At 49.1% G+C, this 19,196-nt stretch overlaps 1 protein-coding gene across 2 annotated transcripts in view; it reads left to right on the top strand.

The window, feature by feature from the left end:
- Positions 1–13,476, top strand: part of SDHA (succinate dehydrogenase complex flavoprotein subunit A) — a 28,311-nt gene extending 14,835 nt beyond the window's left edge. For both annotated transcript variants that reach the window (XM_045089486.1, XM_045089487.1), the window contains exons 9-15: positions 79–274; positions 1,042–1,213; positions 4,494–4,612; positions 9,210–9,321; positions 9,493–9,623; positions 11,695–11,808; positions 13,132–13,476. In XM_045089486.1, the coding sequence (XP_044945421.1) occupies positions 79–274; positions 1,042–1,213; positions 4,494–4,612; positions 9,210–9,321; positions 9,493–9,623; positions 11,695–11,808; positions 13,132–13,218 (931 nt within the window). In that variant the 3' untranslated portion in view covers positions 13,219–13,476. The remainder of the gene's footprint in view (positions 1–78; positions 275–1,041; positions 1,214–4,493; positions 4,613–9,209; positions 9,322–9,492; positions 9,624–11,694; positions 11,809–13,131) is intronic.
- Positions 13,477–19,196: the final 5,720 nt, after the last annotated feature.

Genomic DNA, 19,196 nt, shown 5'->3' with positions numbered 1-19,196 from the left:
GATGTGCTTCAGTGACTTTGCGGTCTCACATCCTCTGTATTTACCGTTCTCTCTCCCCATGACGTCCTCCTCCGCCAGAGGCTGCGGCCCGGAGAAGGACCACGTGTACCTGCAGCTGCATCACCTGCCCCCGGAGCAGCTGGCCATACGCCTGCCTGGCATCTCGGAGACGGCCATGATCTTCGCGGGCGTGGATGTCACTAAGGAGCCAATCCCCGTCCTTCCCACTGTGCATTATAACATGGGTGGCATTCCCACCAACTACAAGGGGCAGGTGACCAAGCCGGGACCCTTCCACGGTGGGGGGGGGAGCAGGGCAGGAACGACAGGCCCATCCTCACAGTTGTCCCTCTGGACCCAGAGAACACAGAAACCTCATTCAGATGTTTCCCTCAGCACAGTCGCCGCTGGAGGGCAGAGCAGGGCCCGGGCACACGCTAGCGTTCACCCTCGCTCTGCAAGGACCCCGAGCAGTCACCGGTGACAGCGACCCCTCCAGAGCACACGGTTATGGACACAGTATCATTTGCAGCTTTTCCCAGTTTATAGTTTATTTTCCCGGATGACCTCCTGTTACTTTTACTGTGACCTTGTAAATCATATCTCCTCACAGCACATACTTGTGGGTGGCTTGCAGACCACCCAGGGCTTTTTGGTTTGTGACCTTTTTTTGCCTCTCCTCAGATGAGGTGGCTGGGACGCTCCTCCACACTTTGCAGACAAGCCATGCGCCATACTCCCTTCCCTTCCTTGGAATCCAGAGCTGGAGTGGGTTGGGGGGGGGCAGTCGGGTGGGGAAGGAGGTTTGGAATGAGCAGTAGATGTGGGAGTGAAGTGACAGGTGTTGCCAGGGGGGTCCTTCGACCTGAGTCTGCCTGGGGTGGCTGAGCGTCCGGGTGCAGACTCGGGGCTCCCTGTAGACGACAGCAGGTCTGGTCCTTACCTGCCGTCCCTCCTCCGGGCCTGCAGGCAGACGCCCCCGTCCTGGGAAGGAGGGCTGTGCAGACTGGGCTCCTGAAGCCTGAAGTCTTCCTTCCACAGGTCCTCAGGCATGTGAATGGCCAGGATCAGATCGTGCCCGGCCTGTATGCCTGTGGGGAGGCCGCCTGCGCCTCCGTGCACGGTGCCAACCGCCTCGGGGCGAACTCACTCTTGGACCTGGTCGTCTTCGGCAGGGCGTGTGCCCTGAGTATCGCAGAGTCCTGCAGACCCGGTACGTGTTTTCTTCAGGGACTCAGGCTGTTTCGGGAAGTGATAGGTTACCGTGTCTTGATTTGTTGGAAATCTGCGGAGTGATCATGGGGGGTGGTCTGGTTTTCTGCCTTAAGTGAAGGGACCGTGATTCAGAGATTTATATTGTGACAGACGAGACTGGACACAGGCTGGGTGTCTTAACAATTTAGAAGATAACCTGGTTTTGGTCAGATCTTGTTTTGTGGTCGTTAATGTTCTCTTTAGAAAAGTTCCTGTGAGGGAGTTGTTTTGAGAGGAAGTGTGCCACATGCTGCTTGCTTGTTACTGATCACGACTTGCAAGGAAATATTTCAGACAGTACATGTGACTATATGTAAGTTCTCAGTACTTACGGAAAAGTAACTTTGGTTTTTCTAAAAAAAAGAAAAAAAAAGTAAATGATCTGTTAAAGCACAACGTAATGCACACAAAGGATCGGGCACGGGTGTCCCTGCGGCGTCACAGCGGTTTTCAGTCCGCGACTGTGTTCCTCTGGTCACTTAATAACCTGAGGGAATAGCGCCCCGTGCTGAAAGCATGAGTCCCGCGGGGGGCAGGACATGTGCTGTCCCAGTGAGCTCCCAGAGGTCTCCGTGCAGGTTCCCGTGGCCCGTTCGCTCAGGACTGCGGGTGACATGAAGACACTGTTCCCGAGGGTGGGACCGTGGGATCCCTGGGCTCTGCTCTGCCCAGTAGGCTTCACTGGTGGTGCCCGTGCAGTCTCAGTTCTGCCGTTTCTATGGAACAAAAGCTCTTTCCGAAATCAAGTTGGGGAAAAGTCTTACTGTCCTGCTAGTTGAACACAGCCCCCAGCATCACAGGCCACACTCGCCTTCCTGCCTGCAGTTAGCAGGTACGTGTGACAGACGGTTACACTTTCAGATGCCATCCCCCTTTCCGACCAAGTCGCTGATGGGCAGAGGTGGGGCCCTGTCCCTGTCTTTGCTGTGAAGGCAAGAGTCAGATCCCGTAGTCTGGTAGAGAATCCACAGCCCACTGCACTGCAGCGGTGAGGCCTGAAATCCGATCTCCGAGCAAAGCAGAAAGTTTGAGCTTCCCTTTGTTTGAAAATGACAAAAAGGAAGTTTTATTAAAATATCTTGTACTTTAATATCTGAAGGATCGATACACACTTCAAAAAAAGTTTTTTAAGTTAGTGATTAAAAATGGAATACGGTGCTCATCCGTGCAGTAGCACGAAGGGACCCCAGACGTATTGGGTCATATGATGCGGGCTCACGAGGCTTCACACGTCAGGTTATACTTGTGTAACATAATGGAAGAGACAAAATTGGGAATAAGATGGTTCAGTGGCTGCCGTTCTAATCACGGTGGGCCTTGCACAGCTCTGTTTGGCAAAATATGCAAAACCACACCAAAAATGATCCTGCACCTTAATTACACTTTTTTTTTTTTAAGATTTCATTTATTTGACAGACATGGAGAGAGAGAACACAACCAGGGGAGTGGGAGAGGGAGAAGCAGGCTTCTTGCTAAGCAGGGAGCCTGACGCGGGGCTCCTTCCCAATATCTTGGGATCACGACCTGAGCCAAAGGCAGACGCCCAGCAGCTGAGCCAGCCAGGCACCCCATACTTTACAACTTTTAAAACCAGAAAGGGAAGGAAAAACATTGCTACATCCTCCCAAACATGAGAATTTTAAACATTCTGTACCCTAATTATGTATCCTATTCGGTACCTGAATTGTGATGGTTACGGGAACCCATACCTGTGTCGAAATTTGTAGAATTGTGCACTTAGAGAAAAGTAACTTTGGTAAATGATCACTTTTCAAATTTTTTTTTTTTTAAATTTTAATTTTTTTTGACAGAGAGAAATCACAAGTTGGAAGGCAGGGCTCCATGAGCCAGCAGGCTCCCTGCTGAGCAGAGAGCCCGATGCGGGACTCGATCCCAGGACTCTGAGATCAAGACCTGAGCCGAAGGCAGCGGCTTAACCCACTGAGCCACCCAGGCGCCCCTCAAATTTTTTTTTTTTAATTTTAATTTTTTTAATATATTTATTTTTAAGTGGGCTCCATGGCCACTGTGCAACCCAGCACAGGGCTTGAACTCACAACCCTGAGATCAGACCTGAGCTGAGACCAAGAGTCAGGTGCTTAACTGTCTGAGCCACCTGGAGCCCCAGATGATCACCTTTTTTAAAAAAAACATTACAAACCAAAGTGGAGACCGCAGTTGGCCTGGAAGAGCTGGGACGGGTCACTCGAGAGACTGCTGCCCCTTGCGGAGCGCGGCTGTGAGCAACCCTGCTGCACCCGCAGACTTTGCTTCCTCATTTCATACCCTCTCCCATATTACCCACTGAAGAAAATAACATTTCCAAATGTCATTTAAAGAAGAAAAAGCTTTAAAAATTTTTTTAAATATTTTAAATTTTCGGGGGCACCTGGGTGGCTCAGTCGGTTGAGCGGCTGCCTTCAGCTCAGGGCATGATTCCAGGGTCCTGAGATCGAGCCCCACATAGGGCTCCCTGCTCGGTGGGAAGCCTGCTTCTCTCTCTCCTTCTGCCTGCCTCTCTGTCCACTTGAACTCTCTCTGTGTCAAAAAAAAAAAAAAAATCTTTAACATATTTTACATTTTCAAAACATTTATCTTTTTAGAAAAGTCAGAGAAACATATCGTGAGGTTTAGGTAAGCAGATGCAAAGGTCCGAATCAGCAGGAGAATTGTTTTTTTTTTTTTTTAAGATTTTATTTATTTGTCAGAGAGAGAGAGTACACACAAGCAGACAGAGTGGCAGGCAGAGGCAGCGAGAGAAGCAGGCTCCCTGCCTAGCAAGGAGCCCGATGTGGGACTTGATCCCAGGATCCCCGGATCATGACCTGAGCCGAAGGCAGCGGCTTAACCAACTGAGCCACCCAGGTGTCCCAGCAGGAGAATTTTTTAAACATGCCTGGCCAGGCCTGCCCTCAGCCCTGAGTGAGGACCGTCATTGGTGGGGGTGGGGCACATTGGCAGAATTTTCGGAAGGTGCTCACTATCGTGAAGGTGCCAGTTTTCCGTTCAATAGAGTGATAATGTGTAAATCTAATTTTTAAACTTAGGAATGGTGTCTGTTTTGTTCAGAGATTTCTTACTGGATACCTACTCCTTGCCAGAGCTTTGACTCTTTGACCTGGCTCCAGGTCAGTATGTGGTGCCTTAGTTCTCCGGTGGTCCAGGCGGAATATCAGCTCAGATTATGTGTACATCTTCCAAACTCCATTAAATTCTAGCATTTTGTCTGTGTTCCTTAGGAGATAAAGTTCCCCCGATCAAACCCAATGCCGGGGAAGAGTCTGTCATGAATCTTGACAAGCTGAGGTTCGCTGACGGAAGCATAAGAACGTCAGAACTGCGGCTGAGCATGCAGAAGGTGAGTGCCACACACACACCACACGCTCCAGGGGCAGACCGTGTGCCCACAGCCCTGTGCCAGGCTTGGGGCCAACAGCAAAGGGACACGTTCCACTCTGAAGGCTGGAGGTAGCTGCGCAGGGCAGAGACGCAGTCCTGTCGTGCGCCCCAGCTGCTTGCATGTGGCTGTCCCCTCCTCAGACCCTCTCTGCTGTCGGATGTGTCAGAGCCTAAAGGGGAGGGACAGTGCAAGGTCTGAGGAGCTCCGTTCCCAGCTGGGAGCTCCTTAAAGCCCTACACGTCTCATTGCCAAGAGGTTAATGCCCCGTCACACCCAGCCTCCAGCAGCTCTGCGAGAGTCTCTGAACTGGGCCCATGAAGCCGCTAAATAACAGCAGGAGGAGAGCGGACTTCAGGCTGGGGGGGGGCGGCGATGATCTGATCTGCGCACTGGTGGTCGTCAGGGCATTTACCTTCTAGATCAGCAAGTCTGATGGGATCTTCTCTGGGTTCCCCCTGTGACCTTGGAGCCTGTTGTCTGACTAAAGAACTGAATCCTAATTTTATTCAGCTTCAGTTTACCCTAAAGCACTACTTGTGGCTGCTGCATTGGATAATGTGGGGTTAGATAAACACAGCCCATAAGACTGCTAGATGTCCACCGGAGTCTTCAAATACAGGGATTCCTGGTCCATGAATGGGATCTCTGTCCACTTAAAATCATGTTCAAGGATTTCTTTGTGGAGGTGCATTCTGAAAAGAAGCCCCTTGCTTTTAGTCATATGCTGAGGGGTCTTTTGGGGTCACTATCAAAAGAAAAATGTTGCATCCTGCTACTTTTTTAGGACTGTGGTTCTGTGTGTGGGGAGGCTGGGCTCCAGGGAGGCTTCCTGGGAAGGTGAGGCAGACGGCGCCAGTGAGGGACAGAAGGGTGTTGAAGAAAAGCAGACGAGAGGTGTTACGTGCCTGTGACAGTTGAAAAGGTTCTAAGTCATAAATGCATTTAAAACACCTTTAACTTACTGAGCATCTGCTTCACCGACCTCAGTTGTGAGCCGGCGGTAGGGAGAACTCCTCTGCCACAAAGCCTGTTTCATAGTGTTGTCGACTGCCTCGTGTAACTTACTGAATACTGAAAGTGGAAAAACGGCTGCATGTGTGTGGACGGTTGTTCACCCTCGGGGTCGTGGGGCCGAGTGGGGGCTGCAGCTGCAGCCAGTGCCCAGGGACGCCGAAGTCACGTGGCTAGCCTGGGCAAAGAGGAGGCTCCAGACTACGGCTTCTGTGAATGCAGACCGCTTCTGCACCGCTGTGAGGGTGAGGAACAGGAAGTCAAGCCGTCATGGGTTAGGGACCTTTGGAATCGTTACCTGCTGGGCCGGGCTCCAGTTGTCTGAACAAAATCCTCCCTTCTTGGGTGCACACTTGCGTTGGAGGACTGATGGTTCTGCTGAGTTCAGCTGATTACAGTAAGAGAAAAGAAGCAAGGTGTGTATTGAAAAGGAGCAGACGAAAGTATCGTCATTTACAGATACAGCTAAAAATCTCAAGACAATAAGTAAAAAGACTAGTAAAAACAAGAATGAACTAAGATGTCTGTATAAAAGATTCCTCAGTAGCTTTCAAGGATGCTTGCAATAATCCACTTGAAAATTACCCCGTTCACAGCACAACCAGAAGTTTACAACGTCCTAACCCTGAAGAGGATGAAAACGTGAGCACTGAAGGACATAAAAGAATGTTTTAACTAACACCTGCTAGATTCTAAGATAGTTTTCTCCATTTGCTTGTCCCGAGAAGCCAGGACATTTGATGGTGGGCGTTAAAATTTTGAAATGATGTATTGTTCTGGGGCTTCTGAGGGGCTCAGTGAGTTAAGCATCTGACTTGGGCTCGGGTCACAACCTCAGGGTCCTGGGATCGAGCCCCGCGGCAGGTATGCGGTTCTTCGCCCTCACTTGTGGTCTTGGTCTCTCAATAAAATTAAAAAAAAAAATAAAATAAAATTATGTGTCATTCTAAAGAAAGAGATGACATGCCTGTTAAATAGAACTAAATCAGCAAGCTTTATTAGCTTGTGGTAGAGGTGAGTGCACAAAGTGGAGTCTAGAAGTGGGCCCAGGCACACACTGTGATTGAGCACGGGGTAGAGGGGTTTTTCAAGAGTGATGAAAGGCCATTGAGTAGGTGATCAGAAACAAGGGTAGATCCAAAAATAAATGTCAGGTTTATTTCATGTCATATTTCTTAAGAGCATAAGCCATAAAGCCATACAGGAATTTGATACATGAGTGGTTTTCTGCAAGATGAACCAGAAGGTGGGCAGGAGGATTCCCAAGGCTCTGACTTCTCACTCTTCTTCATGACCGCCCACCCCATGATCTCTGCTGACCACCTCAGCCTCAGCACTCCTTAATTTGTGTCTCCAACGGGCCGTCTGCTGGTTCCTAGAACAGCTGCCACCAGATCTCGAGAGTGGAGCTAGTGTCTCCTCGGGACTTTGAAGGTAGAGCCCTTATGCCTTTGTGCCAGCCACCCTTCAGTGCCGCGTGCCTCCGAAGTCCGTCTGCTTGCAATCACAGATCCTGGCCGAGTCCACAGACTACCTCCCCGAAATGCAAACTGTTCGGCTTTAATGTATGTGGATTTAAAGACATATACTTAATGGGAACGTAGAAGCATTTTTTAAAAGCTTTCATCAAAACTGCATTTTAACTTCAATTTATGATAAAAGTGTCAATGAGGCAAGTATAGAGGGAGTGTACCCCAGTGTAGCGAAGGCCGTGTATGACGAGTCCACAGCTAGTGTCAGACTCAGGGGTGAAAAGCCAAAAGCTTTTCTCATCCCGGAGACTCGACAGAGAGGTTCACTGTCACCACTTGATTCAGCACAGCCCTGGAAGTCCTGGCTGGAGAAGTCAGGCAGGAAAGAAACCAAGGCATCTAAAATGGAAAGGAGGAAGTAAAAGTGCCTGTTTACAGGCATATCAGATCACATGACACAGACTCTACCAAAAAACTTAGAACTAGTAAGTCAATTCAATAAAGTTGACAGATACAAAATCAATACATAAAAATCTGTTGTTTCTGTTACACAAATAATGAACATTCAGAAAGAGAAATTAAGGAAATAATTCTGTTTACAATTGCATCAGAAAGAATGATTTTGACCAAGGACGGGGAAAAATCTGTACACTGAAAATTGTATAAAGTATTAATGAATATAGTTGAGGACATAAATAAGTGGGAAGATTTCTGTCTCATGGACTGGAAGAAGTAATATTATAAAATTTCCATATTACCCAAAGCTGTTCACAGACTTGGTACAGTCTTATTAGAATTCCAATGGCATTTTTTACAAAAATAGAACAAACCTAAAATGTATATGGAGCCACAAAAGAGCCTGAATAGCCAAAGCAATCAGAGAAAAAAAAAGCTGGAGGCATATCTCTCCCGGATTTCAAACTATGTTACAAAGGAATAGTAATCAAAACAGTAAGGTATTGGCCTAAAAACAGACCTCTGTAGATCAATGGAATAGCCGCAGGCTCATTAATAAACCAGTGTATATGGCTAATAATTTACAACAGAAGAGCCAAGAATATCCACTGGGAAAAGAACGGTCTCTTTAATGGTGCTGAAAAAACTGAACAGCCACGTGCAAAAAGCGGACTCAAAATGGATTAAAGATTAAAGGCTTGATCGTAAGACCCGAGACCATAAAACTCCTAGAAGAAAACACAAGAATTAAGCTTCTGACTGGCGGTCTTGGTGGTGAATTTTTGGATTTGACATCAAGAGCAGAGGCAAGAAAAGTAAAAATAAACTGTTGGGACCACGGCAGACTTGAGCTTCGGCACAGCAGAGGAGACCGACAAAAGGAAAAGGCAGCCTGTAGAATGGGAGGAAATACTTGCAAGTCATGTATCTGATAAGGGACTCCTATCCCAAAACACACAAAGTACTCCTAAACTCGGTAGAATAAAAACAACCTAAGAAATGGGCAGAGGATCGGAACAGACAGTTTTCCAAAGAAAACCTGCAGTTGGCAAACAGACATGAAAAGATGCTCAGCATCACTCATCGTGGGGGAAATGCTAATCAGAATCACATTTCATCACACCTGTCAGAAATGGTTAGTATCAGAAAGACCAGAAACAGGAATGTTGGCGAGGATTCGGAGAGAGGGGAGCCCTCACGCGCTGGGGCTGTTGGTGGGAATGCAGGCTGGTGCAGCCGCTCTGGAGAGCAGTGTGGAGCCCCCCCCCAGTTAAAGATAGAACTGTGTGATCCACCAATCCTAGCTCTGTATGTATTCAGAGGGAATGAAAACACGATTCCAGAAGATGTCTGTGCCCCATGTCTATTTCAGTGTTGTTTACAATAGCCAAGAAAAGCGGTGTCTGATGGTTACTAAGATGGGTGTGTATGTGCTGTGTATGCATGTACGCATATGGGGTTGTGAGTTTGAGTCCCACATTGGGTTTAGAGATTATTTCAAAATAAAATCTTTAAAAGTGAAAATGAAACGCACAAGAAAAAGTCTGAAGGGTTTACCAGTTTTAGACCTGGCTGCACACCAACTGAAGATTTACAGATGATATTTTGTGTTACAGTCGATGCAGAATCACGCTGCAGTGTTCCGTGTGGGAAGCGTGCTACAGGAAGGCTGTGAGAAGATCAGCCAGCTCTATGGAGACCTGAACCATCTGAAGACCTTTGACCGAGGTGAGCCATTCGTGGGGCCCTGGGTGTACTTGGGGCGCGGGTATCTGCGAGGCTGCCTCAGAGTCCTGTGTGTCCCTGCTGTGTGAGTGGATGCTGGCAAGCCCACAGCGGCAGCCCTGAGGACACGTGTGACTGGATGCTGTCTCTAGTGGGTGCCTTGTGTGTCCCCAGGAATGGTCTGGAACACCGACCTGGTGGAGACCCTGGAGCTACAGAACCTGATGCTCTGTGCGCTTCAGACCATTTATGGAGCAGAGGCCCGCAAGGAGTCGCGGGGCGCTCATGCCCGGGAAGATTACAAGGTGCGTCCTCACAGCACATCCCAGGGGCACATCATGACCTCTGTCCGCTGGCATTGCTCAGTCCCTCACCGTGCACTTCTGTACATTTCACTCCATGTTCCCAAAAATAAATTGAAAAAATGCTTTTTTTGCCCCTCTGATAACTCTTATACTTCGGTGTCACTGTGTCTGGTACCAACATGACTTTTTCTTGCCTCAGTTCGGCCTCTGCTCCTGGCAGTGGCGTTGCTGGGAGCCTACCCGACTTTTCCTAGGTCCGAGATTAGCCCGCAGTCTGTGTACTTCGGCCAGAAAATGTTAACAATGAGTAAATGACTGAGGCCTGACCTCATCTTGGTCTGATTTCTTTTTCTTTTTTCTTAGATTTTATTTATTGGAGAGAGCGTGCACACGCACGAACAGAAGCAGGCGGGCGGGGGGTGAGGGGAAGAGTGAGAGAGAGAAGCAGACTTCTTGCCAAGCAGGGAGCCCGAGGCGGGGCTGGAGCCCGGTGCGGGGCTGGAGACTCGGAGCGTTGAGACCATGACCTGAGCCAGAGGGGGATGCTTAACCAGCTGAGACACCCAGATGCCCCTGAATGACCTGATCTTTATGCAGAGTACAGTTCAGATTCTTCCAGACAGAGCGCTCAGCATATGATGGGAAAACATTGAGGACATGGGCACTTGAGGGCAGACACCGCCTTCCAGACAGATAGGCTTTGGTCCGGGACATTGTGGTGGAGCTGGGAGCAGCCACACCAGTCAGCTGGGCACAGGCGAGTGGGAAGATTGGCCCCAGCAAGAGGCTGACATTCTGAGTCACTGTGAAATTTTACTAATTGACCTGCCAGCCACTGCAGCTGGATTAGATTCAGCCTGATGAGGCACATTCGTCACCTGTACTGAGAAGTAGACGCCTCCCCAGCTGTGGGTCTGTTGGCAGTTCGTGTGACCGCGGTGAACGAGTTTCTGTTCGGTCACAGCAGTCGGGCAGGTGGAGGCTGCTGGCCCCGGAGAACTCACCCCTGCTGTGTGTTTAGAAAGAAGGGAGGGTGCCGCAGCCCCGCTTGCTCCTGGGTTGGTGTTTTATTCATTCATTTATTTTTATAGAAAGCTGCTTTTGGTACAATTCTGTGTTTTAATTTTTATTCTCTTGACTTTTTTTAAATTTAAATTTTAGGTAGTTGACACACATGCGGTGTTGGTTTCTGGATTAGAATTCACTGACTCATCATTTCTATACCACACTCAGGGCTCATCACAGCAGACGTCCTCCTGATCCCCATCCCCCACCCACCTCCCCTGTCAGTCCTCAGTTCGGTACAATTTCTAAATCTTACTTTTAAGTAATCTGTACCCCAGCACGGCGCTGAAACTCACGACCCGTGCTCCATTGGCTGAGTCAGCGGTGCCCCTGGTTTTTATTTAAAGCAGCTCTTGTATGTTTTCTCCATTACCGTGTGTAGGCTGTCCCTTAATAGTATTCAGCTTCTTTTTAAGAGTTTTTGAATAAAATTTTAATGTAATTGCTTAAAGTGAAACATTTAAATGAAAAAAGCTAAAAGAAGAAATTATATATGAGCAAAAAGACAAAGTATTTGGTGAACTTTCAATTGCATGAAACGTCAGGCTAATTTGTGCTGCGGAGGCACTGGGGCGAGCGAACGGTTTGCCCGCACGCTGCGGGATAGACGGGTGCTCCGGGAGGCTGGCCACCGGCAAACGTGGGACGGTCGTCTCTCTCCGTCCCACTTGGAGTTGGGACTTAATTGCACTTCTCTCGTACTCTGTGTTCTTCTCGGTCAGGTACACGCAAAATGGGTTTTCACTAGGAATCGTAGAAGGGAAGGGGCTTGGGTGAAAGATGGGCTAGGGATGTCCTGCTCTCTGTGACCCAGGTCTGCTTGGGACAGTGGATACCTCCTTGTTGAGTGGGATCTAGGGGGATTCATATCAGACTAGTCTCCCGTGTATCATTTTAATGAGTTTGCCCTGGTTTCCACTTACATTGCTCTGTTAGAGAACTAAGAAATTTGAAGTGCAATTGTTACGGGCGTTTGCTGAAATCAAGTTCCTTTCTCGGGCCTCAGGAGCGGATTGACGAGTATGACTACTCCAAGCCCATCCAGGGGCAGCAGAAGAAACCGTTTGAGGCGCACTGGAGGAAGCACACCCTTTCCTACGTTGATGTCAAGACTGGGAAGGTATGAGGGGGGCGTGTTGTGCTCACGTGTTCACTGATCGTGTGCAGTCCCACACGTGTGCACTGATCGTATGCAGTCCCACACGTGCTGCAGTTCAGCATACGGTGGGCTGGGAGAACCAATGGGGTTTTAGTTGACGGGTGACAGAATTGAGACACTCCTGGAAAGGACACTCGGGCTTCTGCCTGGAAACAGAATCCGGTGTAGGGGGTGGTTTAAGGGCTGGCCTTCCACAGCTTTAGCCCCCAGCAGGGAGTGAACACCCAAGCCTTGGTGTGAAGGGAAGTGATGATGATTCTGGAGCCCCTTGAGAGTGAGGACAGGGGATAGGAGTGGGACAGGAAAAGACTCCTTTTTTCCCATTGGCCGGACCACCTGGGAGCAGCCTCCGGTCGCCCGGGGGTATTCTGTGCAGCCAGTAGCATTGGCCTGGGCGCAGAGCAGGCAGAGGAGGGGGTGAGGTGGGCAGAGTCCTAGGAACAGCCAGTGTCAGTACAGTGGAGGCTCCTAGTCTTACTGCAGCAAAGCATAGTTCACCCATTTGGCATTTCTGCTGGGCATTAAGAATCAGAAATAAGACATAAAGTATTTACCCTCACGTCCTTCCGGCTTGGAAGGGATAGTCTTGATCGTTTATGTGAGTCTGCAGAAACAATGTTGTGCTCTCTTGCCATCACTTAATACGGAGAGCCTCAGGTGTCCGTTGTTTTCAGGTAGGCAGTAACTTCCTTAATTTTGCATGAAGGCTCTTTTCTGACAGTGTTAGAGAAAGAAATCAGACTTCCCTCTCGGGACAGTCCTGTTTTTAGTAATGTTCAAGGCTTTTCACAGTTACAAAAGGAAGTATGGAAAGTACAAAAATAGAATTAATTTTTGTAAGCTGCCCAGTCAGAGGTAGCCTTCACTGCCGTTCTGAAATATTTCCTGCAGGTTTTGCATGTATGTGCGTACACGTTTCCTTACGTGTATGTATGTAAATACAAGTAGGAAAAATGATTTGTGAATACATAGTTTAAACATAATTAAAGAATGATAGTTGTAAGCAGGGTTTCACTTCTTGTCCATTTGTGTAAAGCATCAAGAATTTAATACATTTGTTTTAATTGCTCATTACATGGATTTACCATAAGTTATGGGGCTGGTCCCCTGTTGTGCATTTAGATCATTTTTTACTTTGTTACTGAAAAATACTCCAGTGAGTCCTTGTGTTTTTAAGTTCCTGAAATATGTCTGCAAATAACTTTTATAGCTGATTTTTCAAAAAAGGCACAAGAGAATGCTATTTGTATGGTTTTTGTTTTATTGTCGATTCTTCTTTTTAAGGTTTCATTGGAATACAGACCAGTGATCGACAGGACTTTAAACGAGGCTGACTGTGCCACGGTCCCTCCAGCCATTCGCTCCTACTGACGAGACCAGAGTTGACCAGCTTTTGTAATTATGTATAATAGCTCGGGCCTGTTCTCCTTTCCTGATCACCTTTTTAAAATCCGTACTCAAGCGAGTAAGGAATGCCGTTGGACTAGGGATCATCTCCCCGGTGGCCGGAAGCTTTCTGGGAATCAGCAGCCAGAAGTGTGAGTGAAGCCTGCCTTTCTCCTTTGCTTCATTCTTGTGAAATAATAAAACTGGGCCTGATTCTTCAATAAATCATAAATAAATTGCAAACTTCTATCTCCACGTCCATTTAAAGCTTATACTGTTTAATTTGAGGCATGTTTGTTGACCTAAAATACCGAAATCCAGAAATCTTATATATATTAAGTAAAAATGCATTTTGGTGTTGACAGCACATGAAGAAAACAAACATTTCATTTCCTTCTTGTTCTTCGTAAGCAAATTCTTTAATGGGTGACCATGTGTCCTGAGGTATTTCAGTAGCCAGATACTAAAGGAAACAGAAGTCAGTGGGTTTCTTCCTTCCTGGCTTGCTTTCAGGTGCCGGTCAGGGTCCCTTTCCTCCTTCGTGCTTGTGCGGGGCTGGCTTCCTTACGATCGGGCCGAGACAGTCAGGGTCATTGATTTCACTGATTCTCAGTTGTAGGGATTATCTGGGAATTCCGTAAAACATTCACGTTTTCAGAGCTGACCTCAGTTGTCCCCGAATCCTCCCTGTCTCCCCCACAGCAGCCACTTCAGTTCTCTTCTTAGTGTTTTAAGAGAAAAAGAAAGCAAACCTGTATTTGCATTACTGTGCACACCTTGTGTGCATATCTGGAGATCATTCTTCTCAGCAGCGAGTCTTCTTCTTTCGGCTGCATGAATGTACCTTACCCTCCAGTGGTAGACGTCTGTGTTCTTTCCAGTACCACGGGTGCCACCGTGAGTAGCTTCATGTGTGAAGTTCTTTTCTTTGAGGTGGAATCCTAGAAGTAGAATTCTGGGTCCAAGGGTAAATGCACATGTTCTTTTAGATGATCTCAGATTCTCTTCCCCAAATTCTCTGTGGTGGAGAGTCCCTACAACTTTGCAAAAAAAGAATGATAGCAAGTGTTTGGAGATGTTTGGCAATCATATAATGAGAAGTTTTACCTTAAATATAGCATTTTTCTTTTTCTTTCTTTCTTTGGTGGGGGTTAGCGTTTTTATTTATTTACTGATTATTAATAATAATTATTATTATTTGACGGAGAGAGAGGAATCACAAGTAGGCAGAGAGACCCGGAAGCAGGCTCCCTGCTGAGCAAAGAGCCCTTTGCGGGGCTCGATCCCAGGACCCTGAGATCATGATCTAAGCCGAAGGCAGAGGCTTTAACCCACTGAGCCACCCAGGCACCCTGGGGGGTTATCATTTTTAACAGAAGTCAATAAACGTTCACCAGCCCAGGTTTCTTCTTGCCCCTTTGTAATCCCCCCCCCTTATCTCCAGTGGTGCCGTCCCGAGAGATGGGCTTGCATGCTCCAGAACTACATACGAATGGGACCGTACAGATGCACTCTTTTTATTGGGTTTCTCTTAGTCAGCATCATGACTTGTGGTTCATTCACACTGCTGCACAAGTAAGGGGACGGATGTGTTTCGTGGCTTGAGGGCTACATCCAAGTATCAGCTCCTGGCCCCATTCCCTGCCACACTAATACCACCAGAGAAAGACCCCAGGCCGAGTCGCAGGTGCTTGAGGCAAGAAGCTGCAGGTCTGGTGGGTCCTGGGGAGGTGCGGGGCCACACAGCATGGAGTGTCTGCAACCGACTGCAAATGACTGTCCAGCTGCTATGACTGTCCTAAGAGCAAAGTGTCATTTCAAGTGGCATCAGAACATAGATCTTTGGAGTTTACAGTTTCAGTGAACTTTAAGGATAAATGGACCCACTAAGAAACCCTGTGCTTCATCAGCATCCCATTAACCCCTGTTAATGGGAATATTGGTGTTCACACTTCGAAATTGTGTGGTATTAAACTAGTTAAAGCTAGTAACTGATTATGTCAATGCTAAAACAGATTTTTTCTGAGAAAGAGAAATAGAAGTAATCCTGCAATACTAAATTTGGAATCGAAATGTAAGTGTAAATTCTTTTATTTGTTCTTTTTAAAATCATTTTTAAAAGATTTTATTTATATATTTGAGAAAAAGAGATCATGAGTGGAGGGAGGGGCAGAAGGAGAGGGAGAAGCAGACTCCACCAAGCAGCGGCTTGGCCCCAGAACCCTGAGATTGTGACCTGAGCGAAAGCAGATGACCAACCAACTAAGCCACCCAGAGGCACCCCTTTGTTCTTTTTTAAGGTTTACTCATTTATTTGTCAGCACTAGCAGGAGGAATAGCTAGGAGAGGGGGAAGCAGATTCTCCGCTGAGCTGGGAGCTTGACTTGGGGCGCTAGCCAAGGACCCTGGGAGCATGACCTGAGCCAAAGGCAGAGACTTAGCCACACTTAACCGCACCGACTGAGCCTCCCAAGCACCCCTTTTCTTTTTTCTTTAGGGGACACACACACACACACACACATTTTCCAGCTCTGTCCCAATACCAGTGGGTTCTAAGCACCTGGATTGTGGTGTCTGCTTGCCACTCCCCTCTCCCCCCAGCCGTGATAGCCATGGATTCACTCTATTAAAAACGTCAGTACGTTAATTTAGAATGATAGTTAAAACTCAGCCAACACTGAACAAAAACATGGGCAGTCATCCTTGGAAGTAACGAGGGTACTAACTACTAACATTGAAAATGCATAATTAAAGGAGAATGAAATGGTTACCCTCCCCTTTATCCACAAATTGTCATTCATGGTAACTTCAGTGGTTGGAGAAAATTTCACAGAGGAATCCCTTCAGATAAATGAGTAAGGAATGACAGAATTTAGAGACCCCCTTTTTGCTCTCCCTAAGGTGGTTCTGTGCTGCTGTCCCTCGGAAAAATGTGTTACTTTCACTGTAACCCCTGGAGGATTTTACTAGTTACCAAGCACATTTAGATACGGCCTTAAATACATATGCTGGCAACAGGTCTTGGGGGAGGACGATATACCACCGTGAAGCTGGCAGCTGGGGATGCCCGGCTCGCTCAGGGCCGAAGGCCGCCCCTTCACAGAAGCCGGGAAGGCCCCGTCAGCTCAGGGCAGAAAGAAAACCGCCTGCTTCCCTTTTCCGTTCTCGCTCTTTTCCCTTCCCAGAATCGCCCGTTGTTAGATGAGTCCTTTGCATGTGCTTGTTTAACTGTAAACTTGATCCTGCTCCTTGCTGGCCTGCAAGAGGTGACTCACGTGTGACCTTCATCGGTCCTTCTGTTGGCTACTGTTTTCTATCCAATAAAAGGGAGACTGTGGAGTTGCTCGGGGCAGCCGTCCTCTTCCACTGTTGTCGGCTGCTCCCAGTCTTCTGCCTCTGACTTGTTTGTGCCTAATTCCTCTCCTGTCGCCGACTGGAAGCAGCAGTTCTGGAACTTGCATGTGGATCAGTGTCACCTGGAGGGATTGTTGAATAATTCCTGACCCCACCCAGGACTTCCGGTTCAGTAGGTCCTGGGAGCGGTCCTGAGAATCTGCATTTGTAGTGTGTTCAGGGACCACCGTTCGAAAACCACCTGCAGGGGATGCTGTGGTTCAACAAACCTGAAGGAGAGGATTTCCAGAAGAAAATAACAGGCTGCGGACAGATGACCACCTCAGACCTCCATCCGGACCAGCAGATGAAACAAAGCTTGGCCAAAGAATGTTACAGAAGTGGGAGGATAAATACGGGCATTAGAGCATCACTTAAGTGTTAGGACAATGAATGAAAAGCTGGCAAAGGCAGGTATGTGAAGCATGTAAGATGACAGAGGGGCTGACTGGTTTCAAAGAAGTAACTGAGGGCAGTGGCCTTACGTCTGCTACGTCTCAAAAATCAACCTGCAGACCGGTTCATGAACATGCTGAAACCAAGAAAACCACTGGGGAGTAGGTGGTCTGGAGATGCAAGTTTCTATGGGACAGAGTATTTCATACTGGAAATTTTTATACAATGTTCAAGGTTTCTTTTTTTTTTTTTAATATTTTTATTTATTTGACAGAGATCACAATAGGCAGAGAGGCAGGCAGAGAGAAAGGAGGAAGCAGGCTCCCTGCTGAGCAGAGAGTCCGATGTGGGGCTCGATCCCAGGACCCTGGGATCATGACCTGAGCTGAAGGCAGAGGCTTTAACCCACTGAGCCACCCAGGCGCCCCAATGTTCAAGGTTTCTAAGAGAACCCATATATTAGAATAATTGACAGACCAGGTAAATTTTTTTTTTAATGTGCATCAAGGTAAAAAACTAGGATACTAACCAGAGAAATGTGGATGATTTTTAATATGGACCAGAAAAGATACAGTACAATATTCTTAAAACAGTCCCTGGCATTAGCCATAACCACATAGCTATTCAAGTTCACTAAAATCACATAAAGCTCAAGATTACACTCCCCAGTCATCTTGATCCATTTCATGTGCTCAGTGGGCACATGTGGCAAGCGGCTCTCACACTGGACAGCAGAGCAGTTGCATCGTTGCAGAAATTTGGTTGGCTGACACCAGTGAAGACCCTCGCTGGTATCCTATTAAGCAGCACATAGGGTAAGTTGGGCAGTACTCAAAGGACACCTGAGTTAAATAAAAAGTGGCAAGTCATTCTCTTTCCTACTGAAGTCTGACAAAACAATGGTTGGAAAGGAGGGGAAGGCCTGGGCACAGCTGGGTCTGTCTCCTCGACTTCTGCACCCGAGTGCGTAGGAGGGAAAGTGACAGTGAAGGTGTCGAGCATGCAGTGTCCCAGTGCAAGCCACTGGTGGTCCTGATGACAACCCAAGGCACAAATACCGAATCCAAGTGGCTTCAGTGTGGGTACATACAAGGGGTGTGTGTGTGTGTGAGTGTGGACACAGAACTTCCGCGGTCGTCCATCTGGCGATTACTGCGGGTTTCCCAAATGCCAGAGACGAGATGAACAAGAGGGTGGGCTGCGAAGTGCGCGGATACCAGCGCCCAGGAAGAGCCACCGTCTAGAGCCATCCTACGGGGAATAAAAGGCATCTTCCACCTGGCCCGACACCAGACACATCCCGTGCTCTTCTTCACGGCAGGAAGAGCGCAGCGCTGTCGTTCGCCTCCCGGCCTGGAGCGACAGACCTGGGGAGAGGGAGCTGAGTCCCAAGGCAGGCGAGGGGGCAGCGGCCAGCGACCGAGGCCGCAGAACTCGGCAGGCGCGATCCGCCTCTTTCCGGTGGAAGCAGGCGGTCTCCCCGGAGGCCCCGTCCGGGCGACTGGCCTCCCCTCCCCTCCCCTGGCAGCGGCTCGGGGCCGGCCTCCAAGGCTCAGTCCTGCCCTGACGCCGAGGCGCGGGGGCTGGGACCCACCCGCCGCGCTCCCGCCGGACCGCCAGAAAGGAGGGCGGGGGGCGGGGGGAGGGACGGCCCCGGCCCGAGTGGCCGGCGGAGCCGTCTGGACCGTCCGCACGTCCGCGGACAGACGCTGCCGGGGGAGGGGCAGGACCTTCTCCAGCCCGTGTTTCCCGGCGACACGGTTCCTTCGAGGAGCCTGAAGGGAAGGGCAGCCCAGGTCGGCCTGGGCCGGCGCGTCCCGGCCCGTGTGGCCTCGGGCGCCCGGCTCGCTCATCAGGAAGCCGTGACCTCTGCAGCCGGCCGCCAGCCCGGCCTGAGACCACGCGCGGTCACACCCCGTGGCCCCCGCGGGCACGCCCGGCGCCCCGGGCCGGCAGCTGCTCCTGGGCCGCGCGGGCGGCCGTGACCGTCCAGGGGCACCGTCCAGGGGGCACAGCGGCGGGAGCGCGCGGCCCGGGGCCCGAGGCCGCCGGGGACGAGTCTTGTCCCTGCAAGCAGCGTCGCGGGCGCCTGTTGGTGCCGCGGGGCCGGGGCAGCCGCGGGGCCGCGGGCGGGAGACGGTCGGCGGACGGGCCCGGAGGCCCCCAGCACAGCT

Source organism: Mustela putorius, unplaced genomic scaffold, assembly GCF_011764305.1.
Source record: "Mustela putorius furo isolate JIRA1106 unplaced genomic scaffold, ASM1176430v1.1 tig00000107_pilon_pilon_pilon, whole genome shotgun sequence".
In the NCBI taxonomy this organism is placed as follows: domain Eukaryota; kingdom Metazoa; phylum Chordata; class Mammalia; order Carnivora; family Mustelidae; genus Mustela; species Mustela putorius.
This window is presented reverse-complemented; position numbering and strand designations above follow the sequence as displayed.